This window comes from Cariama cristata, unplaced genomic scaffold (genome assembly GCF_000690535.1).
Source record: "Cariama cristata isolate BGI_N322 unplaced genomic scaffold, ASM69053v1 scaffold3509, whole genome shotgun sequence".
NCBI lineage: Eukaryota > Metazoa > Chordata > Aves > Cariamiformes > Cariamidae > Cariama > Cariama cristata.
In genome coordinates this window covers 58234-75175 of record NW_009637299.1, presented here as the reverse complement: position 1 = coordinate 75175, position 16942 = coordinate 58234, and the positions used below count along the sequence as shown (strand labels likewise).

Here is a 16942-nt window from a genome sequence, read left to right as displayed (position 1 = left end):
TCATGAGCAGCTAGGCAAAGGGCTATCTAGAGGAAACAGTAATTATGAGAGGAAGGTCAGGAGACGGTAAATATGAGACAACAGTACATCTATTCCTGCATATTAATGAAAAAGGCAAAGCAGGAGACTAAACTACTGGCCAGTCCTTTAGAACAAAATCACCGTGTCTATGTAGGACAAAATCATTCAACTGTACCACTATAATATGTTGCAAAAGAACATTATTTTCTACATATTCCTGAGGGTCTGTGTAGTTTACATATAGGTATGAATGATTTATTTCAGTCGCAGGCTACACCTACCTTCTTCACACGTTTCTGACTGATTAGAAACACTGAAACAGCAAAATCTGTTTGGCCAGTTAGAGTGTTACAGATTAATATTTAGACCTAGATTTTGTTTCATTATATGCTTTGTACTCATGAATTATAGAAGTACACATTGTAAATTAAGAAAGATTATGTTCTTGGGGTGGATATCAGCAGATACGGGTTCGGTTCCATTCTCTGACTGGATTTGCTGCCTTTGGACAATCCATGTTGTATCTTTCTGTATTTTATCTGTAAAAAAGACAGTAATTATTGTTTCCATGCTTTGCTTGTGTTCTTTCTTCAAATTTGGACCTGGGGCTGTTTCTTAGTGCTTATCTATAAAGAGCTTGGCATAATGAGATTCAAGTATCAGTTGGAGATTATAAGTAATACAAACATGCGCCATAGTGCATTGGATTTATAATTTTAAAATTGTTTTAAATTTTTTTTAAAGCTACTATGTTCCTTGAACAATGGAAGCGTTTGCAGATGAGATTGAGTTACTTCTGGGATCTAACTGGACTGGAGGAAGAAGAAGTAAGTTTCCTCTCCCTGTGCTAATTTGCTGTATAAATTATTCTATATCTAAAGATATGCATTGGTATTTAGATTTCTCATGAGTGTTCTCCAGCCCAATGCAGTTCATAGCTATGTTTTTCTAAATGATTATAACTGATACGGTTTTGAGTACCAACGTATCATTAAAGAAATCATCACCTATATCTTACTAATCAGCATTCTAATTTTAATAATTCTTGTTGAAGGGGATTATATGATAACAGCAGATCATTCTTTGCTGAGAATGCCCATGTGTCATTGTACAGAGTGCAGTAAGAGAATGATAATAAATACTTTGTCATATATATGCTATTCATTATGTATAACAAAAATTCTCTGTGAGAATGGCTGTAACATGTCAGGATAACATAAACAATATTTGCATCCAGGTCTGTGCTGCATCTATGATGCCTTAGGTACAATATCCTGAGCTCTAGGTGCTCACCCACAGAGCTGTTGCAAGCAACAAATGAGGTTGGTTACTTGAGAATGATTTTTGAGTGCTTTGCAATAAGCCTATGGGGCTTCCAGCTGTACCTGAGTTAACCGAAAAGTAAGACGTATTTGTTTATTAGTATTTACAATGTCCCTAAAATTGTTTTTGGTTTTATTCTTATGCACTGTCTCACATGTCATGGCCTATGGTCTGTTTAAATTACTGACGCTCACCAGAGGATTAGTTTCTAACTCTGACTAAAAAGAGCGCAGTTACTAGCTGTAAATACCATACTAAGGGCAGGTGGACTTTGGACCTTCCATTACACGTCACCTAGCAATGGATGCTGATGTGGATCTAAAATAGGATCATGTTCAGAATTACATATTCAGAATTCAGAATTACAGCAATTAAATTCTGTTTTATCGTTAATGGTGAGACGAGTACCTCTATGGAGCAATTCAGTGTGCCTTGCTCTCTTCATTGACTTAATAAAATGTAGTCAGGTTCCTGGAAGGTGAGTTGTAGGCCTGCCTTGGTTTGATGGGAGGTTTGGAATCCATTTCTTCATGTTCCAGCACAGTTCCTTAAACAACAGACCACATACAAGCCTCCAGCTGTGCTACTTGATCTCAGCTCAAACAGGATGTAGAGCGCAAATAACCTTGAAGAAAAGTAAGCTGACATCATGAACTTCATAATGTAGCATGATGATAATGTTATACCACTTTTGTCTCTTCCTTAGATAAGAATCATTGGATAAAATGAAAAAATAACCCTGAGAACAGACCACAGAGTCCAGTATTCCTCTTCTTCCATCACTATCCCAAAATGCAGCCTTCAGCAATATCTTTAGTGTAAGGGAGACCTCCCAAGTATTCCTTCACTGGGGACTTGACTATAACCTCCCCTATTTTGCCTCTGGTTTCCCAGCTTTTTCGTTAATCTCTATCCACTTATGACAGAATCACAGAATTGATAAGGTTGGAAGAGACCTCTGGGATCATCGAGTCTGACCTTTGCCCTAACACCACCATGTCAACTACACCATGGCACTGCATGCCACGTCCAGTCTTTTCTTAAACACCTCCAAGGATGGTGGCTCCACCACCTACCTGACATAGGTGATGCTCATAGTCTAACCTGCTACTCACAGTTTATAAATTGTGATGCAAATCAAGTGCATTGGCACATCAGAAATTACTGCTTTCCCTATGTGGAATGTCATATTGCTCCCTAGGAGAAGAGCAATTTTGAACTAATTACAATACAAACTGAGAGGCTGGAGAGCAAACCCTTGGCTCTGCAGCATGCTTGATGAACCCACCAGATTTTACTGAATTTCAAGTTCATCGCTGGCAGTACAAAATCCTAAAATTTAGCTCAATATTCGCAAAATACTCTGAGAGAATCTATAGATTTGTGAGGTCCTGTGATGAAGAACTCTGAAGTGGTAAAAGTTTGTGGACAGGAACTGTGGGATCAGCGAGAATCCTTCGTTTATGACAAGTGAAGGAGTGCCAGACGCATCTCAGCACAAGTTGAAGAATTAGAAATGTAGAATCGTAAAAATAAGGCTGGAATGGACCTTGAGGGGCCATCCCTTGTGCATGATAGGATCAACTCTACTTAAATCATTAGGAAAAGATGTTTGTCTACTCTGTTACTAAACAAATCCAGCAGTGGAGATTTCACTTCCTCCCTAGGCAATCTATTCTAATATTTATCTATCTGTACTGCTAATAAGCTTTTCCTAGTGTCTAACTTAAATCTCCTTGCTAAATGTTCTTTCTTTTTTTCTTGTCCTTTCTTTCAAAGATAAAGAGAAGGGATTACCTCTATCCTCTTTTCTGCAAAATTCAACATAATATTGTATCTCTCTGTCACCCTTTTTTTAAAAGATGAACTAGCCTTTAGTCTTTCAGCCCTTGTTCTCAAATGATTTCCTAGATGTCTGTTTATTCTTGTTCCCTTCTGGTTATTGTCTAGTTGAACCAGCTCTTTCTTAAAGAATAATGCTGAAAATGGATGTGTCTCTTGACCTGACATCTTAAACAAAAAGCCATGTGCCGTATCATCTTCTGTCAGCTCTTGGTACTTCAGCAAAAATGCGAAAGTTAGATCAGGTTTTGTTCACCTTTTATCCATTACATTCATAAAGATGAAGTTAAATTTGTCTGTAAGACAGGTACTGCCATCATGTTTCAGTAGTGGTGAAGTCTTTACAAGTGCTGAAAACTGTGTTGGAAATGGAAAATTGTCTGATCAGGTTAGGCCGGAAGGAGCTAGAAGTGGGATGCACAGGATCACGTAACAGAGCAAGAAGGAAAGGGATAAGGAGGAAGTTCAGAAGATTTAACAGTTTTAAGACTAGATGGAGTTAAGTTATTTATTATTATCAATTTCTTTAGAAAGGGAGGTTACGGAACGAAAACAGAGAGGAAAACAACCATAAAAGTTGAAAAGCTGAGAAGTACATTGTGAGAATTGTATTGAAATGAATGCCTTCAGTGTAATTTTTGTGGACCCTTGACTATAAAATTTTCAGTAAAATAACTTTCTTTAAATGCACCAGGCCAAATCTTTTGCTTCAAAAAAAGTCACAGGAGAGATTAATTTAGTCCATTTATTTGTAAATATCTTGGCAATGGCAGTCTGAGAAAGCAGACTCCCTAAGGTTTGCAGCTGGCAGCTGTACAGACTTAGAGGATTTGCGTTTGTACATCTGAAATCCTCAAAACTAATAGGTAGCATTGGGTACTAACTGTAAAATAGGTAACTATGTTGAAAAGCACTTGAGATACTGATAACTAAATAGGAGAGCGAAAGAAAAGAAACAAAGCCAGACCAGAACCATAAAAACAGACAAAGCCTTGGAAATGCCATGAATAAGCACTCAAAGTGTCATGCCACAGATGTGAGTTTGTGTAACCCAATCAAACAGATTTGTTTGTTTTTCAGGCTGTTTAATAAGGGATATAGCTGTCAATAAAGCAGAGGTAGAGGTAGGAGAATCCATACCCTCTTCTACTTGTGAAGGAGCTGGTGAAGAAATACTGAGGGACTCTGATGACGTGGGGAGTAGAAACCATCGGCCTCCCATGAATCTTCAGAAATTGAATTTCTAGGACCCAGGATGTTCCTACTTTAGGTTTTCTGGGTGGAAAAAAAATTACCTCATTTGCCCAACAATCCTGTGTAAACTGAAATAGAAATGCAGTTTTAAGAGATGAAATCTTAGAATTTGGAGCAGAACTTGGAAGAGTAGATGGACAGCAAGTCCACACTAACTGAAATACCAATGAGTGGAGGTCTTGTTATTGTTCAAATAGTCATGCTGTTGTACTGTTTCAGTACAACAGGGAGTAACTTAGTTGTCTGTCTTCATTAGAAACATGTTTGGTAAATTACAATTTTAAGTTGGAATCCTGTGCTCTGTAAAATGTTTGCAAACTTTTTTTGCAATCTCTAATTCCCAAAATCTTGTTCTTCCTTTTGCTATTTGATGATTTAAAAAAAAATATTTACTGAATCCTTAAGGGAAGACTTTAAGATACCCTGTGGATTATTGCTGAGTTAAGATAAAGTCATATGGAAGGTAGATTGGGTAAGACAGAATCAAATAGCAAGCAAACTTGTTGACATTAAATATGTTTACAGACACGTTCCATTCTCTCCTAACACGATCTTGGTTTAACTTGATCTTCTCCACTGCATTTTCAAATTTTGTTGTGATCTAATTAATTTGATGTTTTCACCTTGTTTTCCACCTTGAAAATTATGGGAGCAGACTACTTTTCTGAAGTTCTAATAGTGCCTACTAAAACAGGCAATATAAGACCCTTTTGTTTGCTTAAAAAATGGAGGAGTGAAAAGCAGACTCTAATAAAGTAACTGTGTATTCACAGCTTAGTCCTCTTGGGAAAAAACAGTCAGTAGTGGTAAAAGAGGAAAGCGTAGCTACAGTATTTTGTGTTGTGTCAAATCTCCCCTTTCATCCTTCCTACATCCCCAGTTTTCTTGTGCCAATGAGACCTTTGGTTTGGGTTATTTTCCACAGATGCATTATCTCACATTTTTCCCATGCCTATTTGGATTTTCCTGTTGGGCCCATGTTTCCAAATATTTTTGATCTTTTTGTGTGCTTTTTTAACTACCCTTTCTTGAGTTTCGTCACTCCTTCCAGTGAATCTTCTGTCACCTTCATTAAATTCCTGTTAACACTAATTATTTAATGATCCTAGGATATCTCTGATCTTCTGAAGAAGTCCTTTCAACATTAGATTTAAGTGCTGTGTTTAAGAGAATGAGAGTTTTATTAGAATAGCTGGGGAAGGAATGTTGAAAAACTGATGTTATCCCTCAGGCCTTAGGGGAAACTATTTAGTGCCAGCTGTTGCTCCATTTAAAAAATTACACATGAAGGCACACTTTAAACATGTTTTAATTTGTAAACTATAAAAACCAAAGCAGGTGATAATTCATTTGCTTGCCAAGAAGTTGGTAAAGATACATGATTACGTATTTTTCATTCCAAGACTGTTGATTCAGACATGTGCCATAATATGCTGGGGCTCTAGTTAATTTTTCTCTTTTATTTCTCTTTTACCAGACATATCAACAAGATTCCATTTCCTTTCTTTTATTCTTTTTCCATTATAATGACCTCCTGGGTCATTTCCAGGGCTGAATTGTCTACCAGGCTCAAAGCTGTTTGATTCCTTATAGGTCATCTTGATTCCTCAGGATGTGGTGATGGGCCAAAGGCTGCATCACCTGGGGTGGCCTGAATTCTTTGCCCCTGCAGTCCCCTGAGTTCAGAGAGGAAGGTCACATCTTCACATTCTCTGGTGTAAGCACAGAGGTGGGCAGGAGTAGGAAATTATGGAGGAAGAGCTGGAATGCGCTCTTCCAGCCTATGCAGCACAGCTCTCTGCTGTGGTTTTTGTTACCCGAGCATGGTCATGGCATGGACAATGGAAAATAGGACCTACTGGTAGAGGAAAGGAGCAACAAGGAGGAAAGTCCTGCTTTCCAATCATTCTCTGCCTTGACCTACTGCATCCCGTATCTTTATCCAGCACTGCTCCTCTGGGAACAGGGACACCTCTAGGCCTTTCCTTCTTCCCCTTCTCCTTCCCAGTGACACAGGAGATCCAGGTGGGTAAGCAGGGTTTGCCAGAGATGTGCTTCTTGCAGAACAGGCAAGATATGGAGTGAGGGTAGGGGATCTTGTACTGCAAGGGAGTGTGTGTTCTGAGGGAGATGGGTATGAGGAAGTGGAGAGCGACCTTCTCCTCTCCCAGAGTCTCACAAACCCTATCTGCCTTTTTCAGGTCCCTCAAAGTCACAGTATGCCGTCTCCCAGCTCTCTCATACAAAGTTCTCTCAGACACCATTGTTTTTTCTCAGCATCATTTTTCCTCCACTCTGTCCTCCTCTGTTGCACCTAACAAAATCAGTTTTCCTGTGCACTGATGTCTTGGGCTGATTCAGTATTAGGTAAACTAGACATCCTGACAGCCTCCAAGATTAACCTGCTATTGATATTAACAAGGAGATCAGAATCTGGTCCTAGTTTACATGGTTGCTCCAGGAACCTCAGCACCACATCACTACGTATTCTCTTGTATGGGGAAAGAACTTTCTTTTTATGGAAATGAGCTTTTTATTTTGAACTGCATTTTACATTTACTTGGATGTATGAATGGAGGCTGCCAATTTTTTAACCCCAACTGCATATGCAAATTATGTGGAAATGTGTTAGGAAACTCTTATTTTAATGAATTAGAATAAAGGGGCCTAAATGGCATTTGTTCTTCAGTAAGGTCTTTTATTGCTAGGTCATTGTTATTTATTCTGTGATTTTTCCCATAAAGTGTTAGTGACACAGGAGGATTAATCAAGACTAATACAAGATGGAAGGAGAAGTAACTCTTCTGTCAGTCTGCATGAACTACTAAACCCAGTGGAAGTTATTTCGAAAAGTACTTTTGAACTTGGGAAAGGCTATTAAAATTTAAGAACAAAACTTTGTGATATTGTTTGGTGTCAGCCAAAATTGCCAATTGTTTAAAAAGAATGCAGTTTCAGAACTCATCAAATTTCAGCAGGATTGTTTCTTATTCTTTAGTTCTGCTTTAGGCTTTTTTATTTTGTTTAATTACCTTCATTTTCACATGCATAAGGACAATTATGAGTAGTGCAGCATTGTTGCAAACTCACACTTGTAAAAACTTCCCACATTGAACCTGTAGCAAATATGTGATTATGTGGTGTGAGACAATGTTTTATTGATAAAAGTTTCAAATGGCCTTGCTTTATTCATTACTTTCCAAGAGCACATAAGTGTGTGCTTTTTTCTAGATCCATCCACATCCATCTGGGTCAGAGCTATAGAAATAATTCTAACATTTGGAAAACATAAGCACTGGATCTTGACTTCAAATCAGTATGCCACTTACTCTTTTTAGATCTCACCTTCCTGCTTCCATCCTACTCTGCTAATTCTACTACAAGATTAAATTTCTTCTAGGCAGTGTAGAAAGTTTTTGCTATTTTTACGTGTAGGTTTGTGTAAAAATCATCTGATCTGTAGCTTGTCCATTAATAGCTCATTACACAATAATGAAATTCTCTCACTATGTCTGAATGTATACCTATCACAGCATTTTCAAATATGAGTGCATTAAGGTAGACATCTTGAGCTGAGATTTTTCAAAGGACTCCAAAAGTTAGGCATCCAGATTCCATTGGCACTTCCATAGTGCTGGAGACCAGCCTCATTAGAGCTAACAGAATGAATGCATCCAAAATGTAAAGTCAGGCACCTGAACTACGTGGCATAGTTTCTAGATGAAAATCAAACACCTTCCTCTCACTTTAATGGGGAATATGATTCTCTCTTTTCTAAAATTCATGGGTTTTACTGAGGTGATTACCTATGTTTTCACTTACCTCAGTTTATAAAATTAAGAGGCTAGGTTTTTTTTTGTTGTGCGGGGATTTTGTTTGTTTGTTTGTTTGTTTGTTTTTTTAATATATTGGCCGTGTCATTCTCTGAAGTCTTTCTTTGGAAGATCTAGACTCACAGGGTGAAGCTGCATGAAATGCCTCAATAGTTCACTGTTGCGACTAGGTAGAGATCCCCTCCTTACTTTCATGCTACTAATTCTAGTGTCTCATGCATCACCTGAACCTACTGACGAAACCTGTGGGGAAGTAATTCCAGAAATAAAGTGGACAGTCTTTGTGATGGAGGGGACCAATTGATTAGATAAGAGTTCACATAGTATAATCAGGGCATTGGTGAGAAGAATGTATGGGTTAGGAAGACCCTTTTAGCAATAGTGAGCCATTAAATCAGCTCATCTGTAGCGTGCAACTTCATTTTTAGATTGCAACTGCATAGCAGCTTAAGCCAATCTAACTCCACAGTACCATGGAGTTGCTACTATCCCAGCCATGCAATCCTGTTCTTCCTCTTACATGCATGGTGGCAATTATACAACCAAGTGGTGAAGGGTACAGATAGCTGATACAGCTGAAGGGTAACCAGGGGTATGAGGGGTCAGAGTTTTTATTGTGGTCATACAGTGCAGCTGCATATGCACTGGTGTCAGTGTAAGGCCAGAAATGGAAATGTGTGGGTAGTGCAAGGTGAAATGGAGTCTGAGAGTATGGGAGCCCAGGTTTGGATTGGCTTATGCTGCTGTGAAACTGAAGCCATTAAACTCAGGCCTCAAGTATAAAAGCTTTTGACTACAAATTCAACATTTGTGTTTGCTTCAAATAAGTTGTTCTCATCACCATTCTTGGCTGTAAATCCAATCACTGGGATATTTATGGGAAACAACTAAAAGAAGCTGAAACAAATTAATAAAGACTGAACAAATATGTATGGTCAAAGAGATTTTTAGTTCTGATTAGCTGAAGTACCTGTATTTCTCCACATTAAAGAGGAGCCAATGCTCTAATCTGGATTATGGTTCAACTTGAAAAGTCCACAAAGGTTTGGAAAGACAGTGGTTTATCAGAATATACACCTTCTGGAATCAGATCATTCTGGATTTTATAAAGCTTTTGTTAGCTTGCCTCTGATATATGTGCTTTAAGATGTTTTAGGAAGTGTACCTTAGAGTGCTGTAGAGTCCCATTGCTTTTCCCTAGTAAGCCAGGTTGCCTGTAAGCCACTCTGTTCCAGGTGCACAGAGGTTGAAAGGAAGAAAACGCCAGGGAAATGAAAATTCCACAAATATGATAAATAGCCAGTGCTGAGAAAATACTATTTCATAAACAGAGATCTGATCTAATACTACCTTGAAGGGAGTTTCCTGTGTGGCAGAACTACTGGGCTATCTATAAGACATCCTTATTAAAATGGGAGAGACTGATAGAGGCTTTGAGATCTAGCATGCTAGAAACATTCTTACCTTGTATTCACTTATTTATCTCTGGTAAGGGAAAGACAGGGAAATTAATGACACCTGCAGTAGTTTTATCCATGGGAATGATATAAGTACTATGTTGTAAGTTTGATTTAGCATTCAACTTTGACAGCTGCTTGCCCAGTCAATCATAGATCTAAAATCTATGACCTCTGACCAGCTGTAATAGGATGAATCTACAAAATGTTTGCCACTTTCATGCATCAGTGATCTTCTCTTTTAAACTTCTGTTTCTTGGGATCACTGTTGTGTATAACGTGCAATATGTAGCCTTGGACGAATGACAAGTTCAAGGCCCACTGTCCCATGATTTTCATCTTACTTACAAGAAAAATACCTTATCTTAGTCGAAGGAAATTGTTGATTTCTAACCTTGCTAATTTGTAGGATATTTTATCTTGAGACCATAATGTTATGATTTGTGAAACAGCTATTTTAGATCAAATCTAAAGGATTTTGCAGTGTTTATTGTATTTCTTTTTGTGAGAGCTACAAATCTGTAATCCATCCAAAGTACACTCAGTCTTAAATATTGACAGAAAAATTTCCAGAAACACGCTCCCCTAAAGAGTGCCTCCACAGCCAAGCGTTCCCACTGTTACACACTATCAGACAAAAAAAAGAGGACAGTGCCCAAGTGGGAAAAAATCCATTCTTTAAGGGCGTTTCTTTGGAGAAGGGGTTCTACGCTTATATAGTGGCTAAAGTTGAGAGTCCTAGTCCATGACTGCAACTACTTGATACTACCATAGGACAACTAAAAACAATAAATGTAACAGCAATATGCACAAACATTTTAAATTTTCAAGAGTCCGGGTAATAGTTTATCAAAGTTAGAGCAATAAGGTAAGGTGGAAGTTGTTCCACTGACAAGCTGGGCAATGCCCCATTTTAATGTGCTAGCATCCAACTTTACAGCTGAGTTTCTTCTTCGTGTTTGTCAGCTCATTTGTTTCAGCAACGACTTAGCATGCAGTAGAATAAATCATTTTAAGCAAAATTTTCAATACCATAGTTCAAGGGACATCTGGCATCACACAATTCCGCTTACCAATGTAAGAGTATTTAAATGGGTTGAATTTGAATTGAATAATGAACAAAAATAAATGATGCTGTATTCTGCTACAGTTACCCACAAGACGTGATATCTTGACATTGCAATGGCAGCATTTGGTTGTTTGGTCCTATCTTATGGGCACTTAAAAATCTGAGGCCATATTTCAAAATTTAGTTTTGCAGGTAATCCTCTGAAGCACTACTACTGTTCTTGTTCAATGGGAGCACACAAAGACATTGTATCTATCTATCTATCTGGAAAATATATTTCCATATTATACCTTACGGGTTCTTTTGTTTTAACTACTTCGGTTTTATGTTGCTTTAGAATATCTTTGATAGCTGAGTTCCTTGTACTTGTACAGTGGGTTTTGGTTTTTAACTTCCCTAAACTTGTAATAATGTTAGATGACTTATTCAAGCTTCTGTTTTAATTTTACATAAATCAAATGTATTGTGCAAGTGATCTGGACTAAAAAGATGGTGAACACCTACCAGTGATTCCTTCATACATGCTGAGATATAAAAGTACTTTTCCTTGGATGAGCATCCCATTACTAGGAGAGTCTAAACAGATCATTGGTGTGAATGACAATCTCATCCTTAGACTTCTCCCCCCCTACCCACTGTGTCATCATCATAAGAAACAAGAGGCTTTTAGTCCTTGATTTGTAATAATTAACCCTTTTGCAGCAGAGAACAGCTGGGCTCTCTGTTCTGTTCATTCCAAGTTTCCATCTTGATTTGGGGCAGCTGCTGAGTTATTCCAGTTCTCGTTTATGGAAACCTTCCTTCCTACCGGTGTGCACTGCTTTGCTGCTCTGCTTGTATATATTAGGATAAGGCTGTTCAGCGAATTCACAGTGTTTCTTTTACTTTCCTTAAGGTGTAAAAATGAAGCAGTAGCTTGGTTTATTTTTTGCTGATAACTCCTTTGGTCTATTAGTCTTGGATAATTTCTAAAGTTCTATTTCTTCTTAGCAATCCAGATGTGTTTGTCATGCATGCTCTGTAACACTCCATTATCACTCTCTTCCTAGATCAAAGAGACATTAAGGAGAGATCGGTTCGCATTACATATTCTTATTAAACTGGATCATTACGTACACAGCCTTAATTTGCAATGTGTAGTGGATATGCATGTTGTATGTTTTAGGCAAATCCTGGAGACCATTCTCAGGGAAAATTCTCACTGACGTCAATATAAGTTTTTTCCTAGTTAAAATTTCATGATTTGGCTCTTTGTTTTCAGGATGGGAATTATCATTTTCTACTCTGAGCCCTCATTTGGCCTCAAAATACCTTGGCTCACATGGTTTTCAATAAGTGTCTGGCAGCTGTACTGGCAAACTTCCAACATTGTGGGATTCATATTTATCCCTACATGGACATTTGGCCTTCTTCAAGTCATCACAACTATTTCTAGCTTATTGTCCTAAGTGAAGAACTCTTCCCATTTTCAGACAAAGAATTGATTCTGAACCACACTCTTTTCACAGCAGAGTGGAATCGTTCCCTCACATCCATACATATATGATCAGAATCAAGTATGTCTAAATCTGTATTGTAAAGAAGTGTTTCATGTAATATACTCATACAAGGAATATATAGATAAATGCATTCCAGGAGGTGCTGTGGTCTGTTCAGTCCAGGGTCAGATGGCTTGGCAGATTCAGTGAAGACAGATAAACGAATTTTACAATCCAGATATAGGTGTATGAAATGTAGTTAAAAGGACATTGAAATATCTTACTAGGAAAACTAAACATAACTTGACCAAATTTGAACAGAATATGCACTCAGAGCAAAACTGTCAATAGCAAAAAAGTGAGTTACAGTACAGTATTTTTCTTGGCATTTTATTTTCTCACCCTGTTTCCTTTCAAGCCAATTTTCAAAAGTTGCTCTGACCTCTGGCAGCTGCCCCTGGTGTCCTAGAATGCTTTACATAGCAGAAAATAAGAAAAAAGGAAGAAAGCCAATTCAGCTCTGCAGGTGCTCCCATAGTGTGAACAGATCTCCTCTGTTTCTTACGGCTTCATTTATCTCATTTCCCTGCTTTCATCAAGCTGTGTCCTCTCATGTAGCCATCCATGCCTGGTGCCTTCATCCTTCCTTCGTTTAAGTCTAAAGATGTTTCTTCCATCTGACCTCTGAACTTCTAAGGAAGTGTGATACAAATTAATGCAAATGAACAAGCTAGTGAAAACTTACAAAATATCATGATATTTTTGACCACAGCATCTTTAAATGCTTATTGTTGTGTCTTTGTCTTTCCTTTCCCCATCCTGCTCACCACCATTTTTGTTGCTAATGAACTTTAGTAATGTCAGAGGTTACCTGTGCCTTGTTATTTCTTGGAGTTCTACATACACTCATGGCACTTTGTAAGTAATAACAGTGACCCTTGTGACAAGAAGTGCTATAGCGATTCCTGAACTTCATTCATTGTGGTATTGATTTTTATGTGAGGCATAAGTAATGTAAAGATCTCTGTGATGCAAAGACTGTCACACTTGCACCCTTAGAACATGTTTTATTAATTTGAAGCATATGTTCTAATTATAGTAAGGATGGATGGTATGATCAATGCCGTAGGAATAGCCTTTTTGTGGGAGGCATCAAATCCAAATTCCAGGCTCTGAATGAATTCAGAACTTGGCGGAAATGAGGAGATACAAGACATTTGTCTTTTTTATGAGCTGCTCTCTTTAAAATCCTAGTAAGTTTATGCTACCACACTTAATTTATGCTCTAATTTGAAAAAGAAAAATATAATTTGCAAGGAAACCTTGAGAGGTTATTGATAGGGGAAACTGGGCCAGACCCGACAGCACAAGAGAGGTGAGGCAGGTGCAGCTCCGCGCCCCCAGCTCCAATCTGTAGTGAGGCTAAGCGTGAATTCCCAGTGGATAAATGTACGCAGAGCACACATATACACCACGTATGTGCCTATATACATGGCCAGCCACAGAGATCACCCAGACAGACACACCCAGCAGGCACACAAACACGGACAGCACAACAGCCTTACCCTGCTCCTCTCCCTGGCTGAGCAGGATGGAGGTCTACTAGTGAGCGTATATATATATGCACATATGTACAATGGGGGTCCTCCCAGCACCTGGGCACACTCAATCTGCCCAGTAGCTGTCCCTGGGCGCCAGACTCCCCAGCTGCTGGCACCCAGGGCTACAAGTCCACATTGCTACAGTCCCTCTCCAGTTGCTTGCCCACGTGTACACCCCGCTCCCCCAGGGCTGCCTGGGACTCCCTTGGTCCCCCAACTCGCCCTGGTCTTGACCTTGAAGACACACACACATGCGCACACTCCAGTGGGTTGCACTCCTAGAGACCCCCAGACCCTGTGGTCTCTCTCGCAGTTGGCTGGGACTCCCCGGGTCTCTCTGATAGCCAAATCCACCATGTTCTCACCCTTAAAGACTCACACCTCCCTGGCTCCCAGGCATTTCACCCACTTGCCAGCTACTCCAGCTTGGTCACCACTAGCGCTTTCATGTTCAATCTGACACCTGCACTTGCTCCAGTTGCTGGTGGTCAGAACCCCATACAGACCAGCAAACTACTTACATGTGACCAGACCTTTTTAGCCCCTTATATATCCCTCTATTTTTCCACAGTTGTTGCTCCTCAAGTGGAGGATCCCTCCCTTCCCCACCTTTGGTTTCACCCCTAGGCATCCCATAATAAGTCCTGTGCTTTTTTTTCCCTGCATTCCATAATGCATCCCATACCTCTAGGCAGTGATCCTTCTAGTCCGAAAGGTGCTGTGGTGTTGAATCATCTTGATGGCTTGGATCACGAATAATGACCAGAACTTTTTTATTATTATTTTTTTCTTAACCATAATCACACATTTGGTTGGGTTTTTTTTCCTTTTTCAGGAGCATCCCAGACCAGAGTATGAAAACAAACTGCTGCAGAAAAAGCTGAAAAATAAAAACATCACAACAGAAAATTCAAATGAAGTAAGATACAACTTACTCTTTTCACTTACGTTGGGTTCAGGTTTCGTTATATTGTGATTATCTTTTTGTCTGTCTCTGATGGATAGTTTGCAAAAGGCACCTTCTGATGCCCTTAATCAGCCTTGGAAGTTGCTTGCCAGGGGTCTGGTGTTGTGCAGCCCTGCAGTGCCATTGAAAGGCTTTGAGGTCGTCACTTTCCTAGCTCTGCGGAGTAAAGTAATTTGCATAGGAATATGGTCGACAGGTGGTTCAGGATCTAATCTACAGAGTGACGAATGATTAGTAAGATAATCCCTGCAGGAATTCTTATAGCAATGACCTAGAATTTCAATACTTTGTGGACAATAAAGAAAACAGCTTTTATTATAGTGATTTCATTTGCATAGGTAACATTGGTATCTTTAGTCATGTTGTAGTTACACAACTGTGAAGTTTTGATAGCATTGCCGGTATAAATGGAAAAATAATAATTGGTAAATCATTTTAAGATTGAAGTGTGTTTAGGCTTTCTATGACTATTTCAAATCTAAGAGCAAGCACTTTTTTTTCCTAATCCCCTCCTGTTAAATGCTGATTGAGATCTATTTCCTAAGCACTCTTAAGTCCCTGTAGACTTTGTCCGTTGGGCTTGGTTAACCATTGCTTGTTCCCTGCATGCCACATGCACCAGCAAAGCGAAAGCATTCCAAAAACTTGTCCAGTTTTCAGGTAGAAGGAAACAATTTAATTTGTTTAAACATTGAGAACCAGTGTTTGAAGTGGAGGACATTCCAGTTTTCAGGTTTAGTCCAACAGATTTATCCCTGCAGCTTATGAAAGCACTTAACTATCTCTTTCTTTGTCACGATTGTGAGATGTTTCCAGTGAATCTTGCATCTCAGTGAGACTGCCTTTCGCCTGTTGGGCCCACCCAGACTCCACAGAAGACAATGGAAAGATTCTCAATTACTTTAATGGGCTTTGGATCTTGCCCAATATGAGCAGGGACTCTCACATAGCAGCATGGAGAGGTCTTCCCTTACACATTGAACAATTTTCTAGACCTTCCAAGTGAGGGATCAAAGACTGTAAAAGACGGATAAAGCAGCTGCTGCTGTTCAGCTTTTTCTGACTTAAAGTAAGTGAAATCTGGAAACAAGTCAGTGATTGGTGCTGTACAATATTAGACTTTTGTAGCCATGAGACAGTGTTCAATGATTATCTTGCTTAAATGAGTCACAGAAATCACAGCATTATAAATTAGAAATTAATTTAAGGTAAAAGAAAGCAATGAAAAATGTTAAGAACGTAGGCGGAGAATCAGCAGCAATGTAAAGATCCAGCACTATAAAAATGGGAAGAACTGCTTTCAGACATTAAGAAGGGAAAGGCTTTCCTGGAATATTTTTTCTCCAATTACTTTTTGTGCTGATTTGGATGGAAAAATAGCACTCAGAAAGAAAATATTTGCTTTAAGGTTTTGGGGCATCTGTACACAGACGTCCTCCAATGTCCTTATGGGAGACAAAATCCTGTTTTGGAAATTGATGTAGGCATTTTGAACTGCAAAACTCCTGATTTTTAGTAATATTTAATTCTGAAGTAATTTTGAAAAAAAGAAATTTTAGTTCATTGAGTCATTTGCATATTTTCTGGAGAAGTTTCCCAGAATCATCTCAATCTCTTTTCCAGACTTCATTAAAAACGAAAATACTTTGACATTTGCCATCAAACAGTTACTTGTGTGGCAGAACATTTCATTTGAGTTGATTAAGGTAAATTTCTAATAAATGCATTCATCCTGCAACTCACTGACTACCATCTCTCCCCAAATTACTGGAATATATTCCAAAGTTCTGGGCAGTTTTCCGTCAGTCAACATTTTGCTTACTAATTCTGTTGCAATCACTTTTTTGAGTTACCTCAAATTCTTTCCAGCAAACAGCACATTAGGCTGGGTTTGGAAGGTGCGTTGCTCGGTGGTTTGTACCTCAATGTCTTATGATGTTATAAGGGCAAGAAATGTTTGTGTGAGACCTGCTGAAGAGGGAAAAGGCCAGTTCTTGAATTAAACTGCTACGTTTAATGTAACTGTGGAAATATACCATTACATTTTGCTTTGGAAGATCCTGAAAAGTTAGACATTAAAAGTGATGAGTGTTTAAG

At 38.8% G+C, this 16942-nt stretch overlaps 1 protein-coding gene across 1 annotated transcript in view; it reads left to right on the top strand.

Annotated features, from left to right (window-relative positions):
- Positions 1–16942, top strand: part of LOC104167867 (anoctamin-2-like) — a gene marked incomplete at its 3' end in the record, with an annotated part of 149627 nt that overhangs the window by 76879 nt on the left and 55806 nt on the right. Inside the window, exons 13-14 of the mRNA XM_009708257.1 lie at positions 766–848; positions 14714–14797. Coding sequence (XP_009706559.1) covers positions 766–848; positions 14714–14797 — 167 coding nt within the window. The remainder of the gene's footprint in view (positions 1–765; positions 849–14713; positions 14798–16942) is intronic.